Raw genomic sequence first — 17,805 nt, forward strand, 5'->3', positions numbered from 1 at the left:
GGGAGATTCATGTCTAAAAATACGACGGTAGTTATATAGCCGACTATACACGAACTTACCCGGGAAATTTGCTGGGAGAATAGTGTGATGCATTCAGTGCCGTCAGGTTTCATGTCGGCCATTCCGAGGCATACGTTCAGCAACAACTCGCAGCTGATTCGGCTCCACTTGCCACGCACAGATTTCGACTACACTAGTTATATCACCAACCCACTGCTTCAGCAAGAACAGTTAAGACTGTAGCCTCGACTTTTCCGGTTCTTATCTTACGTGAAACATCACGCGAGATATCACGTGAGTCCTTGTGGGAATTTGAACATTATTTTCAGTTTGAATGAATTTTCTCTGAGCAAGTCACTTTTAGTAGTGCTTCTAAACACTGAACTTGGAAGCTTTTGCTACTAATTTAGCTAGCTAATCTGTTGCTGAAGCTGTTATTATGCATGCATGCATGCATGCATGCAGTGTCTCCTATAGCACTAAGCGACCGCAGGAGTCATACCAACAGTGTGACCTTCACACTTCTGGATTTACAGTGTATGTAATATAATACCTAGCTGTATGTTCTCTAGTCAACAAAAAGTAGTGATATCCTGTGCCAAAAACAGCCCAGCTGTAAAAAAAGGCGAAGCCAAGAATGCACAAGTACATGTTCATGGAGTAACCAAAAGACATGATATCAAAATCTGGCCAAGAAAGCATTTACAGTATAGGCACTTTTGTGCATTCATTTTCTATATGCTTCACATTATCACATCCAGCTAGCTGTACATGTGTGCTTGCAATATAAACAATACTACTGAGATGATAAAAGATATTACACTGCATTGTTACCAAAATTAATTTAACTAAAAATTTACAATTGGTTTCTACTTGGCTATCTTTTTGCACTGTATATTAAAATAAAAAGATGGCCAAGTAGAAACCAATTGTAAATTTTTAGTTACATTAATTTTGGTAACAATGCAGTGTAATATCTTTTATCATCTCAGTAGTATTGTTTATATTGCAAGCGCACATGTACAGCTAGCTGGATGTGATAATGTGAAGCATATGTGACCGAATTTGGAAAATCACCCATATGGGCGCATTTGACACCTAAAATATTTAATGATCAAATCACAAACTTTATAGCACAAATCTACTTGTTGATGGTTTTAAGCCATTCTCAATACGTTACATTACAAGAAAATTCTTGAAATATTTTCAAAACTGTACCCTGCTCTTATTAGCAACCCACTAAAAATGAAAATTCTAATTATTTCACGCGTGCCCATATGTGTGATTTTCCAAAATTCAGTCACATATAGAAAATGAATGCACAAAAGTGCCTGTACTGTAAATGCTTTCTTGGCCAGATTTTAATATCATGTCTTTTGGTTACTCCATGAACATGTATGTACTTGTGCATTCTTGGCCTCGCCTTTTTTTACAGCTGGGCTGTTTTTGGCACAGGTACTTTATTACTTGTCTGAAACTATTTGTCTTAATGAAGGTTCGGTTTAGCGTGCAATGTGGCACTGCCACAACGAACTTTGGCTTAAATTTTGTTTTCTCATAATTGTGGAAAAGGCTCATTGTAAACGCTTATGAGATAGTCACCTTACCCAAAGATTTTTGCTTAGGCTCCTAGGTTAGTGGTATACACCTCATACAGGCTTTGCCTTTTGTGCTTGCCCTCCATGCAGAGCCTAACTGGTAAAGTTGATAATCATACAGTGAATGATGCATACATGTAATCAGCTAGCTTTTTATCATTTAGGAACAAGGAGAAGTGTAATCTTGATATTCCCAATAAACTGCTATTATACATGTTCATAACTGACTTTACAGTACATTACATTGGTAAACTTTGTCTATGGTGAGGTGAATTATGCTAAAAGAGCTGACTTTAAGGTGAACCCTGTTTATTTGCTTACTTGGGGGGAGGAGTTGTACTTTAAAAACTGATATTGAATTTTTTTAAAAATTCTATTCCACCATTCCAGTATTTCACCATTCCAATAGTCCATTCCACTGTTTATACACTCCCCCACAATATGATGTGGCGTGATGAAGTTAACCAGGTATTTCATTACCACCCTGAAAAGCTCATGGAGTCAGAACAACTTTGCTATTTGAACTATACCAGCTAGGCACTTATAATTATCAATCGATAAGTGCCATGTGAAGAGTGGGTCTGGCCATGCAAGACTATGCCAGCCCTTCGCCCAGTAAAAGAAGTCAAGAGTGGCAAGCCAAGAAATGCTAATGATTATTCTATGAAGATTGAATTGTGATATAAGTGTGCTGGCTTAGATTTAAAGAAGGAACCTGCCGTACACGTGATAAATGCCAACTGTCAGCACATGTGATACTTAGAATGCACAATTATTTCTGTACAAAACGATACAAATGCTATGCTGTACTGTAAGGTAATTGGAAGTACTGTACGTGTAGTTTTGTGCTTTGGCTAGGCTGAGAAACTATAAGTAACTACTTGCAGAGCTCTCAACTGGTGGAAATCATTTTGAGTGAGAACATAAGTGAAAATGAGTGAGATTGGTATGAAAATGAGTGAGATTATGTAGAGGGCAGGAGACTCACCTGCAATGTGTAATCACACTCCTAAATGCAAAGGATTTCGCCTCTAGAGGGTCTGGGGTATGTGAAAAGTTTGCAACTCAAGACGTGACATTGCGGCTTAGGTGCAATTTTGATCGATAGTTCATGATTTTTGGACAAAAGATCAAACAGATATTAATCACATACAGAAAGGGATTATATTGCGTAATGTATACATAGCTATTATATAATTAATTGTTTGCTGCTGTGTGCCCTGGTAATTCTGATTTGCTTTCTTCGCATATTTAAGCACCACTTCTGCAGGACTGTTTTTATGACAAGGCTCTGTTTTGATTATAACAGATAATGACCTGAATACAAACAGTAACTTTACAGCATGAAAAAGACTTAGTATATATAATAATTGTATGTCAGTAAAAAATAATGTGAAGTCAGTTAATTAGCTAACTATAAGGTGTGTGCAATGAGTTTAATAATGGCAATGAGAGACTTTCTGTTTACATGGCTTCTGTTGATGGTTGGTGGCTGAACATAAGTGAATATAACCATAACAACGCTATGATATACCTGTCCTTACGAGTGATCACGTGATGCTAAGAAACGGCTGCTTTAGTTCGAGATTCATGCTGTGAGTCAGAGAGATTAATGTGTGAGTTTAGAGGTGTTGTGAGTGAGAGAGTGGGATTTTGCTTCAATGCGTGAGTTGAGAGCTTTGTACTTGTGTCATGTATTTTCAATAACACTGATCTGTTAAATGTACGTGTAGATATGATCGTCCAGAGATTGCATGAGAGTAATATAGTTCGAGCTGTTCAGCTAGTTGGTCAGGCTCAGGTCTGACCAACCGGACCGTCTCCTCCAGCCTTGCTGCAATCCACGCATACCGAAAGAAAGAAATGGTACCGCACGCCCCATTTATATCAAATATCGTCTGAAAAGTGAAATATCCATTACGCTTCGTTGTCGGCTATGTTCAACCCGTTACACAGCAGTACGAATCAATTAGCAAGAACTGTTTGAAAAGCACCTCTGCATTCAAAATAGCCACTATGAAAAATACAGATGATTTCCGTTGTGAAGGGAAGCCATCAAATCACTTTTTGCTGTCAGCAAAGATGAATGGGACATAAAGGAGGACACTGATAAGTCCATGAAGAATGCATTGTACGTACTGCGGTATGGCAAAAGGCACCTGTCGGGCCGAAGCGACATCGAACAGTGAAAAAATCAAGCCCGTAGCCTTAGCCGCAAGGGGGTGTCACGTCGGCTTACGCTGTAGGTAGATCTGCGACCGCGGTCAAAATCTTGACCGGGGAAAATTTCACCTTGACCCTTGACTTGCAGCGTTTATCGTCTTTTGCCTGTGACTTGAGCGTTTCTTGTCGAACTTTTGACCTCCACTTATTTCTCTATTTTCCTATACGCACCTGCGCTTGTAACCTAGTATAATATTTTCTTAGTGCGTGCTACCAGCAGCTGTGAGAGAAAAATCATTATAAATACGGCGAAATGCCTGTTGGAACTTTAAAACATCTTCTTGGAGATCCTTACTTCCTGTAAGTTACGTATAATTCCGTAAACTTGATAATAGCTACGTATAATTTTCGATTGTGGGTTTTGAACCTTCTGTATCGTCTTGACCCTTGACCCACTGTAAGAGCTATTTTGTGGTCTTGACCGTTGACTTAGAGTTTGACCGCGGTCGCAGATCTACCTACAGCAAGAGCCTGAGTGACACCCCCTTGTAGCCGTTATCGAGATACACTTGTCTGAAGGCATCAGGCAGTCAGTCAGTCAGTCAGTCAGTCAGTCAGTCAGTCAGTCAGTCAGTCAGTCAGTCAGTCAGTCAGTCAGTCAGTCAGTCAGTCAGTCACTAGAAAATTCCATTAAATATTAAATATTTTTTAAAAATTCTGTCTCAACTTGTTGAAAGCGATTTGGGTCAATCTGAAAGCTTGTTTGGGCTTAGTTTAACCTAACAGCACTGCCTCATCGTTGTCAGGGAAAATTGAGGCTGGTTTTGGGTGATGTTATTTTGTGGGCCACGCCTACTCCTTTGTGGTCCTACTATACAGTACCATCATACTGTATGATATATATAGGAAATTGTATGCCACATAATTGATGTAGTCCCAGCAAAATCTACTGAGACAGTTTTGGATAGCTATAGGGTGCTGTTTTCTGAACAAACTTACAAATGCCTTAAAGGCTATCAACATTAAGCACAGGACAGTACATGGTGTGCAGAATGCACATGTTCCAGTTTCGAATGGTGACCTTGAATTAAGCATTTATTCTTCTAACAGCAAATATCATCAGCATTATTCAATCAAATTAACCAACACCAGTGTATTGTTTCCATGCAATTGAGTGTATTATGTACTATACAGCTTTGATCTGTTTAATTATAGGCAGTGTATGGTATGTTGTGGTCACCAAGTAACTATGTATGGCTTCTGGTACCATATGCAGTTCTGATCAAAAAGTGATTGTTAAAAGTCAAGCAGTCAAGTGGTATATAGCAACAACTTCACAGCTCTAGGTACTAGTGTAATTAAAAGTAAAATACTAAAAAAAAAAAGAAATAGATCAGACATCACTGAACAAGAGTCAATTAAGACATCATGTTAAACTATTTCAATGGATGATGTCAAAAGTCTATAACACTTGAATTTGTCACACACACAGACCTCTATTCAGACTCAATGGATATGGTCATTATCATCATTACAACACTCATAGGTCTATAATAAATTCCTTGTTTATAAACTTTCAATTTTTTCATATATAATGAGTAGCATGCATATGAATGATGTTTATGGTATCTATTTATTTAGATCACTGCTAGTGAATACTTGTAAGGTTTCAAGTCTATCATTATAAATCAGATGGTTTTTCTCAGAAGGGTAGAGCAAATATTGTGCCCAAAGCACATTGTCACGTTGTTATGGAAGCATTTCATAACATGTTAATGCCACGAAACTTAACTCCATGACATCAAAATACATTCATAATCAGATCACTGATTATAAGATGTAGCTATAGCTACACAAAATATTGTAGCTAGATCTACTTTCAAGTGTCAGCCATCATCTACACAATCAGGAAGTCTGCAAGCCTGACACACTGGTGTACAATGTGTTGTGTAAATCCTTAATAGCAACTGTTGATAATTCAAACCAATTACTATGCTGACAATGCAGTGACTGTTATTGCTGGATTGAGAGATGAGTCAATACAAGTGTTTGTAATAAAAAAAATTATATTATGCACTCTTGATTAATGTAATAATTATCTAATCCAAAACAGCCAAGCTGTAAAAAAAAGTGTGCAGCCCTCAAAAAGGCTATGGTGAAAAAAGATGTGAAATCTAAGGTGGCGGCCAAGAAATGGCTGTGATGGTAGGTTAATGGTAAAAATTTTAATAACGACAATTCAGGTGAATTTTGTGCCAATTGACCAAGTGGCACCAAAATTCACCTGAATTGTCGTTATTAAATTTTTTACTATTAACCTACCATCACAGCCATTTCATGGCCGCCACCTTGGATTTCAAATCTTTTTTCACCATAGCCTTTTTGAGGGCTGCACACTTTTTTTACAGCTTGGCTGTTTTGGATTAGATTTCACTTCTTTTTGTATTTGTATACCCCAAAGCCGATACCCCAAAGTCGGGGCCGGCTTTGGGACTTTTTTAACCTAGCTATCTTTTTTTCATTACCACAGAAAGAAGAAAAGATGAAGCAGATGTACCTTAAATATTTCTGATTTTATCAGTAAATGTACAAATTATATATATAATACATATATTTATTACAGAACTCTCCATGGTGGTTTCCTTGTAATTGAACACTCTACAAGGTAACTTCTTCTAGCTGATCTCTCTACAGGGTGATTTGTTTGTAGCTGAATTCTGTACAGGTAATTTGTTTGCAACTGAGCTCTTTACAGAATGGTTTCTTTGTAGCTGAACTCTCTACAAGGTAACTTCTTCTAACTGAACTCTCTACAGGGAGATTTGTTTGTAGCTGAACTTTCTTCATGATGGTTTCTTTGTAGCTGAATTCTCTACAAAGTAACTTCTTCTAGCTGAACTCCCTACATGGTGGTTTCTTTGTAGCTGAACTCTCTACAAGGTGACTTCTTCTAGCTGATCTTTCTACAGGGTGATTTGTTTGTAGTTATTTTTTTTTTCAGGGTGATTTGTTTGCAGCTGAACTCTCTATATGGTGGTTTCTTTGTAGCCGAACTCTCTACAAGGTGACTTCTTCTAGCTGATCTCTCTACAGGGTGATTTGTTTGTAGCTGAATTCTGTATAGGTGATTTGTTTGCAGCTGAGCTCTTTACAGAATGGTTTCTTTGTAGTTGAACTATCTACAAGGTAACTGAACTCTCTACAGGGAGATTTTTTTTGTAGCTGAACTCTCTTCATGATGGTTTCTTTGTAGCTGAACTCTTTACAAGGTAACTTCTTCTAGCTGAACTCCCTACATGGTGGTTTCATTGTAGATGAACTCTCTACAAGGTGACTTCTTCTTCCAGCTGATGTTTCTACAGGGTGATTTGTTTGTAGCTGATTTTTTAAAGGGTGATTTGTAGCTGAACTCTCTATATGGTGGTTTCTTTGTAGCTGAACTCTCTACAAGGTAACTTCTTCTAGCTGATCTTTCTACAGGGTGATTTGTTTGTAGCTGAACTCTTTACAAGGTAACTTCTTCTAACTGAACTCTCTACAGGGAGATTTGTTTGCAGCTGAACTCTCTACATGGTGGTTTCTTTGTAGCTGAACTCTTTACAAGGTGACTTCTTATAGCTGATGTCTCTACAGGGTCACTAGTTTGTAGCTGAATTCTCTACATGGTGGTTTCTCTTTGTAACTGAACTCTCTACAAGGTGACTTCTTCTAGCTGATCTTTCTACTGGGTGATTTGTTTGTAGCTGAATTCTGTACAGGTGATTTGTTTGCAGCTGAGCTCTTTACAGAATGGTTTCTTTGTAGCTGAACTCTCTACAAGGTAACTTCTTCTAGCTGATGTCTCTACAAGGTCACTAGTTTGTAGCTGAACTCTCTACATGGTGGTTTCTTTGTAATTGAACTCTCTACAAGGTGACTTCTTCTAGCTGATCTTTCTACAGGGTGATTTGTTTGTAGCTGAACTCTCTACAAGGAAACTTCTCCTAGCTGATCTCTCTACATGGAGATTTGTTTGTAGCTGAACTCTCTACATGGTGGTTTCTTTGTAGCTGAACTCTACAAGGTGATTTCTTCTAGCTGAACTATCTCTTTCCATAGTTGCATGAACTCCCTACAAGGTAACTTCTTCTAGCTGATCTCTCTACAGGGTGAATTGTTTGTGACTGATCTCTCTACAGGGTGACTTGTTTCTAGCTGATCTCTTGAATTCTCTTCAGAGTGACTGCTCTATTAGGATGACTGCTCTATTAGAGTATCTCGATCTCGCACTTGCTACACCAAGTTGGATTTCGTGTTATAACTCCATGGCTTTAAGTCTGATTCTTCTACACCTTTGAAGAGCTTTTCTAAGACGATAACTTCATCTGTACAGCGATTTTCAAAGCATTACCCCAAGCGGTTTATCTGGTAGGCGTGGCAAGCAGTCGTTTTTTATTAGCTAATCTCGATTGCGTAATTGTTACATACTGTTGGTTTTTTCGTTGTATCTTCCTGGTTTTTAGCTCGATTTCTTTCAAACCACAAAAGGTTTGAGGTTCAATAGTTAACCTATTAACCCACCGATTTTCAGCTTCTTCCCATACGCGGTTTACCCCGTAGCCTTGACAACATATTGGTGTTATTTTTCGTGAATAATCGCTCATAACTCTTTGCCTGTTTATCGTATTCCAGCCAAAGTTGGTACAGAGATGCGCCTTTATACTCCCTCCCCCCCTCCCCCCTTCTGTGTGCCAAATTTCAAGGCGATCGGATATGGCGTTCGCATTTTATAGCAGTTTTTGTAAGTGTGCGAAAAGAGGAAGAAAAATTAATAATAAGAAGAAACTAAGCCAATTTTTGAAGTCGCATATCTCGGGAACGCTTGAAGCGATTTCGCTCAAATTTGGAATGTGGAGTGCTGAAGTTGGAGGGCGTGTCCACAGCAAAAATCGTCTTGTTTCATCAAGGCAGCACAAAGCTACGGAGGTGCGAAAATTGCGTTTTCTTCCTTCCTGCCATATACTCACGGGTGTTGCGCGCCGGCTTCTTGGGCCGCACGACACACTACCGTGTGTCTTGATGTTAGCTAATTTAATTAAAACTCCTGTGCAGCATAATCATGTGCCAAATTTTCCAGCAATAATTTGCCAATTAATTCATTATTACATTTCAGTAATGCTATTTTTATTATTGTTACTACTAACTAAAATTGTGTATACACAAGATCAAACAACATCTGTACATTTAATGAATATGGTATGCTGCATTACAAGCTAGCATACAATAGCTAACTTACCAGGTTTGGATGGACATAAGGTTATGATAAAAAAAAGAAAAAAGAATGCATTACAGACATATGGAATGCAAATTTAAGACAACATAGTGCAGTAGTGAAAAGACTGCTGCTGCTAGCAATGGCGGATCCAGGATGGGGCATTTGGGGCAAATGCTCCCCCCCCCTTCAAGAAATTGCATACAAGATCGAGATACTCTAATAGAGCAGTCAATTACTCTAATAAAGCAGTCACAATGTTCATGAGGCAGTGCAGCTTACTTATGAAGCTATAAATAGGATTTCATTTTACATAACATACGTGATATAATATAATTGGTAAAGGATAACTAGCTATTATTGTTGTGACCTTTAATTTTTTTTTTTTGCTCTTCAACTTTTTTTCAGCAAGGTGCCCCCCCTTTTCAGACTCTATATCCGCCCCTGGCTAGGTCAGTAACATCAAAAGTTATCAACCATCTATTACTATATGATTTAGCATTAAAAAATCTGGAAAATATTGGTGTTATCACCTGGCAATTCAGTATTTTATAATACAGACAAAGTTGATAAAGCGTAATTAGCTTTTTTTCGTTGTAAGATAATTTTCGTATGCAAAACTTGTACGAAAATTTCTTACACGAAAAAGTTTACATAAGATCGAACTACTCTAATAGAGCAGTCATTCACGTGAATCATACGAAAATATTTTTACACGAAAAATTTTTGCACGAAAATAAAGCGAATTACGGTATGAGAATCAATGGAATCCTTCGTTTCAAAAGTTAGGTTTACTAGTCACGTTGTAAGTAACCATTCAATAAATTTTATCATACATACTTGTACATAAGTAACATAACTGTACCAAATTAGCTACTACTACCAATTGCCCTGGCATTAACTACATCCATTACACATGAAAGTTACATATCACCATTCTGTTCTAATAGGAAGCTTTCCCTGTTACAGTGTGTACTGTATTAAGGTTGTTTTTAAGATGGCACACAAAACTTTTAGATTCAATCTCAAGAGTGCTTAATATGTAAAAATTTCCCAGGTTAAAAATTGCATATGCAACCTTAAAATGCTCTCAGATTCAGTATCAGATCATTTAATTTTTAAAAGAGTCCTATAGGGTACATATACAAGAGCCCAAGTTTACCCAGCTTCTTAAACAGCATGCTTAACTATCAAAAATGTCCTCTCAGAGAGTGTAATTTTGTAAAATATTCTAAACCAAAATGACATGCACAGCCAACAAAATTAATATACTGCCAGATTAAATCTCAGAAAGCCTGATTTTTAAAAAAATTGAAAAGACCCTAGCACTTTAATTTGAAATAGCCTATAAGTTTCTTGGCAGGCATCCACCCATGCAGTCGGTATCATATATGCAATGATAGTCAATACAATATCTCAGTGATCTCACACAAATTGTTTATTCACCAGATTCAACAAACGCAGTGTACTACTAGCTAATAGAATAATTGCCTATATGAGGTGCACATGCGGGTCCTAGATATTACATCATTATGTCATCACTATGCATCGTGCTCTACCTACCATAGGATTTGGCTTCACCCAATCAGCACAAAACTCAAAATCAACACTCATGACACAGCCTTAAATGACTAACCAGTTTCACAACTATTTCAACTGTTTTAAATATATTGAACTTGTATTATGTAGACTTTCAGGAACTTGGTCACCCCCAAAACTCCTGATTCCCCCCCAAAGGAGAAATCCTAGAATAAATACTGCTTGAATTAGTGTAGCTAGCTACGTATATATATCTTACAGACATTCATCTAGTCACTCCCCAAATTCCTGATTCCCACTCAAAGGAGAATTCCTAGAATGAATTATGGAACTCACAATTTTAAATAGTTATACATGCACAATCACACAGCTAGAACTTGTATACATGTGATAGTACAAGAAGTGAATATGGTTATCCCAGTGAAGCTAAATATGAAAAGACATAACAGGATGCTATATATGGCAGTTTTACTGCTACAAAGATAACCTCTATGCCAATGCTTAACGGAAGGTGCTATATAAATAAGCCATGCAGTTACATACAGAAGTCAGAAATCTTAGTGGGGCATAAGCCAGTTATGTGCTGTATGTTATTATATATTAATTTTATTGACATACACTTGTCCTCAGCTTCACCTTAAGCTTTATAATTTCTGTGATATATTAAATATTCTATAATTCTATAACTATCAAACAACTATGTGTATTCAGGCTAATAGTAACACTTTACTTAGAGCTGTAAAGTAACTACTCTAATAGAGCAATCAAAGTTCAGTCACAACTTTTGTTCTACAAATAGCTATAATATAGTATTAATTAGATTTGTTAATTAAAAGTAGCTTAAAATATCTGATCTTGGAGCTTCTAAAATGCAAAAGTTTCTGGATAAATGTCCTCAAAATTAATGTGTTTTAATTATTATCCAGTTGTATTAAATTCACTTTCCAAAAACTCAACTCCTTTTAAAAATTCTATATCTGCCACTAGGATGAAGGATCTAAATATCCGCAACTTATTTATCACAAATCTCTTAATTATTTTAAGTTACTGATATTTTATATTGCTGAGGACAATTATATATTATTTGAAACACTTCAATGCTATCACTTTGGTGAGTGTATATACATTCACGACTTTTAGTTTTTAAAATGAAATTTTGTGACTTCTAAAGGAGACCATGCATGCAATTCATGTGTTCATTATACATCATAATGACTCACAATAGACTGCTCTGTTATCATATATGTTTGTATATGTATCACTAGTTTAAAAGTAGAGACTTTATTTTGATGTAACGATAATATAATTACAGTCATTTTCTAGGTGCCATATGATTTTGCAACTTCTGTTTATAAACTTTAGAAACGGCACTCTATTTTACAGCCTGGTTGTTTTGGTATAGATGTGTCAGTTCTGTTTTCATTAGCAGGCCACATGTAAACTTGTGTCAACACACATATATATATATATATGTTGTTTGAGCATAACCATAGACTAGAAAAAGCATTTTCCTGCTTCAATTTTGCTACCAAATTAGATCAAATGCATATTGGTGGTTATAGATTACAGTCTTGTTTGGTGCATGTCATAGTATTAACTACCATGAGTTAAACTTGCAATTAAAGAGCTGTACACTCAAAGATACTTGTCCTCTAATAAAACAATCAGCTCTTGAGCATAATTTGAGTTTGAAGGCAACATAATAATTAAAGTTAATTAATTTTGGGTACTCTTCAATGAAATAATAGGATAATTTCACAGCATAATTGTCTCTATCCCAAAACGAATGCAGTAATTTGCTATAACCAATAACATGTACAAATTAATGTGATCGCATTTGTATAATTACTTTTGTTGTGTTATTTATTGTAATGTTTTTAAATTCATCTTCAGTGATACTAATATTATTACATATAATATATTATAATAGATATAAATAATTGTATAAACAGTCATAGAATTTGCTGAGTAAATGTACATCACTAGGTTGAGCACTGTCCAATATTACAAGTTATCGGTACAGGATTTGTACTAGTAGTTTCTCTCATTAGGAATGTATTAAGATGATGGTTTAGTGAGGTGAGAATACAGTACATGCTTTCTGGAGTATGATACACCCAATCCCATTGATGATATATTTGCATACATTCATTATAATCAAAAGTTGGGCAATGTGATCCTCCCAAGTGTAACTGTGTGGGAAATAATAAGCACATGTAACTCACACATTAAATTTGACTCACTTGAATTGTATCAAGACGAGACATTGCATGGTCAAGATGACACCTAATGTCTCGCACTTGAGCATCGTATGTATAGCGAAGCAATTTACTACTGTACACTAATATATTAGTAGCATTAGAACACTGTGGAGCAGCCAGTTGGTGATAACGTTGATGAAGAGCAAGTGGAAGTTCAGGTAGCGGATCACTATCACATCGTTCTCTAGTCATGGGCTGTAATAAAACATGTACATTACTTTATGATTATAATTATGCTGTCATGCTGTCCTTCATTAATTTTATTAACTGTTTGAGTATGTGTGTGACAGCAATGACAATAGCTAATTGGCTTACTGCAAGTATATTTCGAACTAGTTGAGATACTCTGTTGATACGACAAGTATATAAATTAAACAAGTTATTTATGACATCCGCATTTCGTTTAGTAACATTTGAAGCAGATGATTGATCAATGTACAAGTTTGCAGTAGGGGCAGCCCAACTGGAGCACTGCAAATAACTAATGATCAGGAAACATCCAAGAACTATTGAGATCTTCATTGCAATATTTTTTGTCAACTTAGTCACCAATAACCAATGATTGTTTTGAAGTGAAGGGAGCATGAACGTGAAATGCTTTTATAGTGTTGAGAAATATATTGGCTAGGTGTTCCTTCATTTGAAATGTTTAGATAGTTTGCTACTTTGAAATGATGTTTCCATTTCTGTGTGTATTATAGTCAGGAAATTTTAAGGTGTTAACGTTAACATTTGATATAATCACAAGGAAATTTTTTCTCTGGCAATGATTGCATTATGGTTTAGCTTCAGAAATACTTCATAGTCACCATGGGGGCTTTACATACACTGTAAATTCCGAAGTATGAATATCATACAAAATTGCCATGGGAGCCATGCATAATAGCCATTTTGTATGACATTCACCTTCCAATTTTACAGTGTATCATATACCTTGTTATATTTCCCTGTACAAATTTAAGTAAGAAACTCCAAACAAGACTGAACATCAGTATCGTCTAAAGAGCATTAATCACAATTTGTGTATAATTGAATCCTTAGCTACTTGCTTTACTATGTTCTGCAACATGTGTATGATATAGACATGATTTTTATCCTATGGTTACTACATACATTTTAAGATATTGAAGGTCACCTAATTCAAATCTTTTAAATGATTATTCTCTGAAAATTTGCGGGTGCCTACTGCAATATAGTGACTAATTTAAAAATATTATAAATTCTCTCATGTTTTGTCATTAAGAAATTTTACAACAGAAATTGATTTAAAAAGGAGCTATGTGTATTATATACCAAATCATGTCTTTGTGTCAATATGTAATGATGTGATTACTACTGCTTGATAAATTGTAACTTTTAAAATGTATACAGTATTTTCACACAATAGTAGTAACAATGGTCTTAGTAACAAGCGCAGTGTGCACAGGTACAACTAGTTAAGAAATATTGCAACAGAATTACTTAAATACGTATAGAAAATGCCTAATAAACCTAATGGAGGTTTAATTGTCACACATTCAAGGATTAAATTTCATGATATCTCACAGAAATATGCAGACTCTTATTGGACACTTTATCAAGAAACACCAGGACCAAAAATTTTGTGCTGTATGTGACAATGTGTCTGTTGTGATTATTGAGGTAACAAGTATGTATTATTATATGAGCTTAAAGTATTTGTTGACATGTAGTGAGGTACGTGTTATATGATAGATCAGATGCAGGTAGCCCATCATAATAGATAATCTAACTGTTGGGGACAGAATTTTAACATTATCTGAGGAAACTCCTCTACTCCAGTGCATGTCCATGGACCACTGTCTAGAATATACAACTTTGACATTTTATATTCCCTAGCATAATCGAATTGCTACTTAGTCTAACTTTTATAGATAGAATTGAATTGCTATTTCTTGTTCAATAAAGTTACATGCCTCCATCCTAGCTGATTCATATACTGTATATGCTAGACCAATAATTCCTTAAATACAAAAAGTGAAGAAGTGCTTTGATCTGTGATGCAATTCACTGCACAGGAATAAAGTCATATTGTACGTAGTTGTCAAACCAAAAGTGTCATTGTATTGTATAAGTAACAGAGTGTAGATGAAGGCAATTATCTAGTATATTAATGTATATTCTCACATATAACTCACAATATAAAGTCATTGCTGCAATAATAAGGTAAATGTGATGTAATGGTGTGAGATGCATGTAATCAGTAATCATTACTGTCACATATCTGCTTGAACAATACGTATGTATGATCAGAAATGTGCACATTCCACTTCAGCAGATACTACTTGAGAGATCAAAATACAACTGAGGAAGATGCAGTCATTTAGTTAACTTGTTCCGGTCCTGTACTGTGCATTGTTTATATAATTTTTTCATGAACAGTTTTTTTGCAAGTTATTCAGACAGGAATTAATTGCACTAGTAGCTGCTATATCAACATTACAATTTCCACTTTTACTAGTAAAAGGTAAACAAGAACAAAATTAATGTTTTAGAATTTTGTACAATTGGAGTGCAAAACCTTCTATGCCATAATATAGGGATTTGAGCCTTCTTGTTAATTGTGTCTAATATATACACTCAAGTTTATAATTCAAGACACTGTAACAGGGAAATTTTCCTAATGAAACAGAATTGCGATATTTAACTTACATGTATGATAGATGTAAGTAATGCTGCTAGGGCAATGGTACAGAACCTAGTTATACCAAGTATGTATGATAAAATTTATTGGATGGTTACTAATTACATAGTGACCAGTAAACCTAATTTCTGAAATGAAATGTTAAGGATTCCATATTGAAGTTGATTCTCATAATTTACCAAGATCTTTTGATCTTGTATACACAATTTTGGTTAGTAGTAACAATAATTATAGCACTACTGAAATTTATAAAGTACAATAATAAATTAATTGCTAGAAAATTTGGCATATAATTATGCTGCACAGGAGTTTTAATTAAATTAGCTAACATAATTATTAACATTGATCAGTGCATAATACATTACGATCACTTGTATTGACCCATCTCTCGATCCTGCAATAACACAGTCACTGCATTGTCAACATAGTAGTTGGTTTGAATACTAGGTACATACTGCTAACAGTTGTTATAATGATTACACAACATAATGTACATGAGTGTGTCAGGCTTGCAGATTGTGTAGAAGAAGACTGACACTTGCAAGTTAAATATTAATAGATCTATATCAAGTAGCTAGCTATAGCCGGCTACATCTGCTTTATGTGTGTGCTTGGAAAATGCTGTAGCCAAATGATACATAATCAGTGATCTGATTATGAGTGTATTTTGATGTCATGGAGTTAATTTTCATGACATCAATGAAATGCTTCCACGACAACCATGTGCTTTAAGAGCACAATAATTTTATCCCACCCTTCTGAGAAAAACCATCTGATTTCTATAGGCAGACTTGCAGTTGGTTTAATTATGCAAGGTTACAAGTATTTACATGTAATTACTAACAGCTAGTGATCTATATAAACAGATGCCATTCATAGAACAACTTATTTACATAAGTGAAGGATGAATAATAATATAGCACTCAACATATAAAAATTTGAAAGTTTAAAAACAATGAACCTATGGTTCATAACAGGAATACCGAAATTGTGAAGAAACTTTTTCTACTCGCATGCTGAGCTACCTAAAATCAGACAAAGTGTAGCTATCTATCATATCATGTGTACATTCAAGTACCAGCACCAAATGCTTATATATAAATCAACTACATACATAAATGTTAGTAAACCACTAAAGCATTTTTTATTGAAGCACCAAATTTTATGTAAATTGAGTGATCATTGCTGTATTATGAACTTTACTAAAGCAATACTGTCACATGCATAATATTATGAAGTCACAGCAATAACTATAGGGTGTTGTTTTCTGAACAATTTTACAAATGCCTTAAAGGCTGTTTAACACAATACAGTTGGTGTATGAATGCAATAGAATGCACATAATTAATTATGTTGCCTACTATCCAAAGATAACCAGCATCAGTGTATTGTTTCCTTGCCATTGAGTGTTGTCTATCTATAGGCAGTATATGGCATGTTGTGGTCAAATACCAACTATATGTATGGCTTCTGTAACTGATCAAAAAGTGATTACAAAGTCATGCAGCCAGTCAGTGGTAGGCAACAACACTGTTGCTATGGCATGTAAATAGCTTTAAAATTAAAACACGAAATTAAGTTAAAAGAGATTACTGAATAAAATAAAAGAAAGAAGAGTCAAACAAGTCAACAATGTAAAATTGTTCTAGAACTACAGTGGAACATGTAAACCTATAACTGCTGGAGTTGTCACACACAGATCTCAATGAATATAATTCATACTGTATGTAGAAATTACATCATCATGTTATCATTACAACACTCATGCATTATCAACCATAGCTATACCCAACCAAAGAAAATTAACACTTGTATCACAGCTTTGGCTTTGAACTTGGGTTAATGTTGCTTGTCAGTTTAACCTGGTCAGCAGGTCTTACCCTGTTGTGAGCAAGTTGCCACCGTCAACAGATGGTGGTTGTTTTGGTAGGTGTGCAGGGTTCTATGGATTCTTCTATTAATTCTCAAATAGGCCCCTTTTCAACAATTTTACATGATGTATACAGCATGTTTTACTACAAAGGCTTGGAGGTAGGAATGCTTGGGGATTCTAACATTCTCTGAAGCCACAAGAATTTCCGCATGCCAAAGAAAGGCAACTGCCTTTCCCTCCAAACCATAGGAACTGTAAAACCTCTGGGATATTCCCTGCACACCCTGTCCTCAAATCAAAACAATTTCCAGGTTGGTGTAAATGTTTGCCGCATCACACTGAACTATGTTGAACTGCTTGTATCAAACTGAACCATGTTGAACCGCTCTGGAGTGGACCTGCTAGGGATAGTTCAATCTAGTTCTACATACCCAATATAAACAGTTGTGACCTTGCAA

At 35.6% G+C, this 17,805-nt stretch overlaps 1 protein-coding gene across 1 annotated transcript; it reads right to left on the minus strand.

Moving 5' to 3' along the window:
* Window positions 1-12,461: 12,461 nt before the first annotated feature.
* On the minus strand, window positions 12,462-13,135 carry LOC136239762 (uncharacterized). The gene is made up of 3 exons (XM_066030491.1): window positions 13,128-13,135; window positions 12,795-13,007; window positions 12,462-12,743 (listed from the first exon to the last, which is right to left on the minus strand). The coding sequence occupies exons 2-3, from the start codon at window positions 13,002-13,004 to the stop codon at window positions 12,534-12,536; spliced, it is 420 nt and encodes a 139-aa protein (XP_065886563.1). The 5' UTR covers window positions 13,005-13,007; window positions 13,128-13,135; the 3' UTR covers window positions 12,462-12,533.
* Between the last annotated feature and the right edge of the window lie 4,670 nt (window positions 13,136-17,805).

This window comes from Dysidea avara, chromosome 12, assembly GCF_963678975.1.
Source record: "Dysidea avara chromosome 12, odDysAvar1.4, whole genome shotgun sequence".
Lineage (NCBI taxonomy): Eukaryota > Metazoa > Porifera > Demospongiae > Dictyoceratida > Dysideidae > Dysidea > Dysidea avara.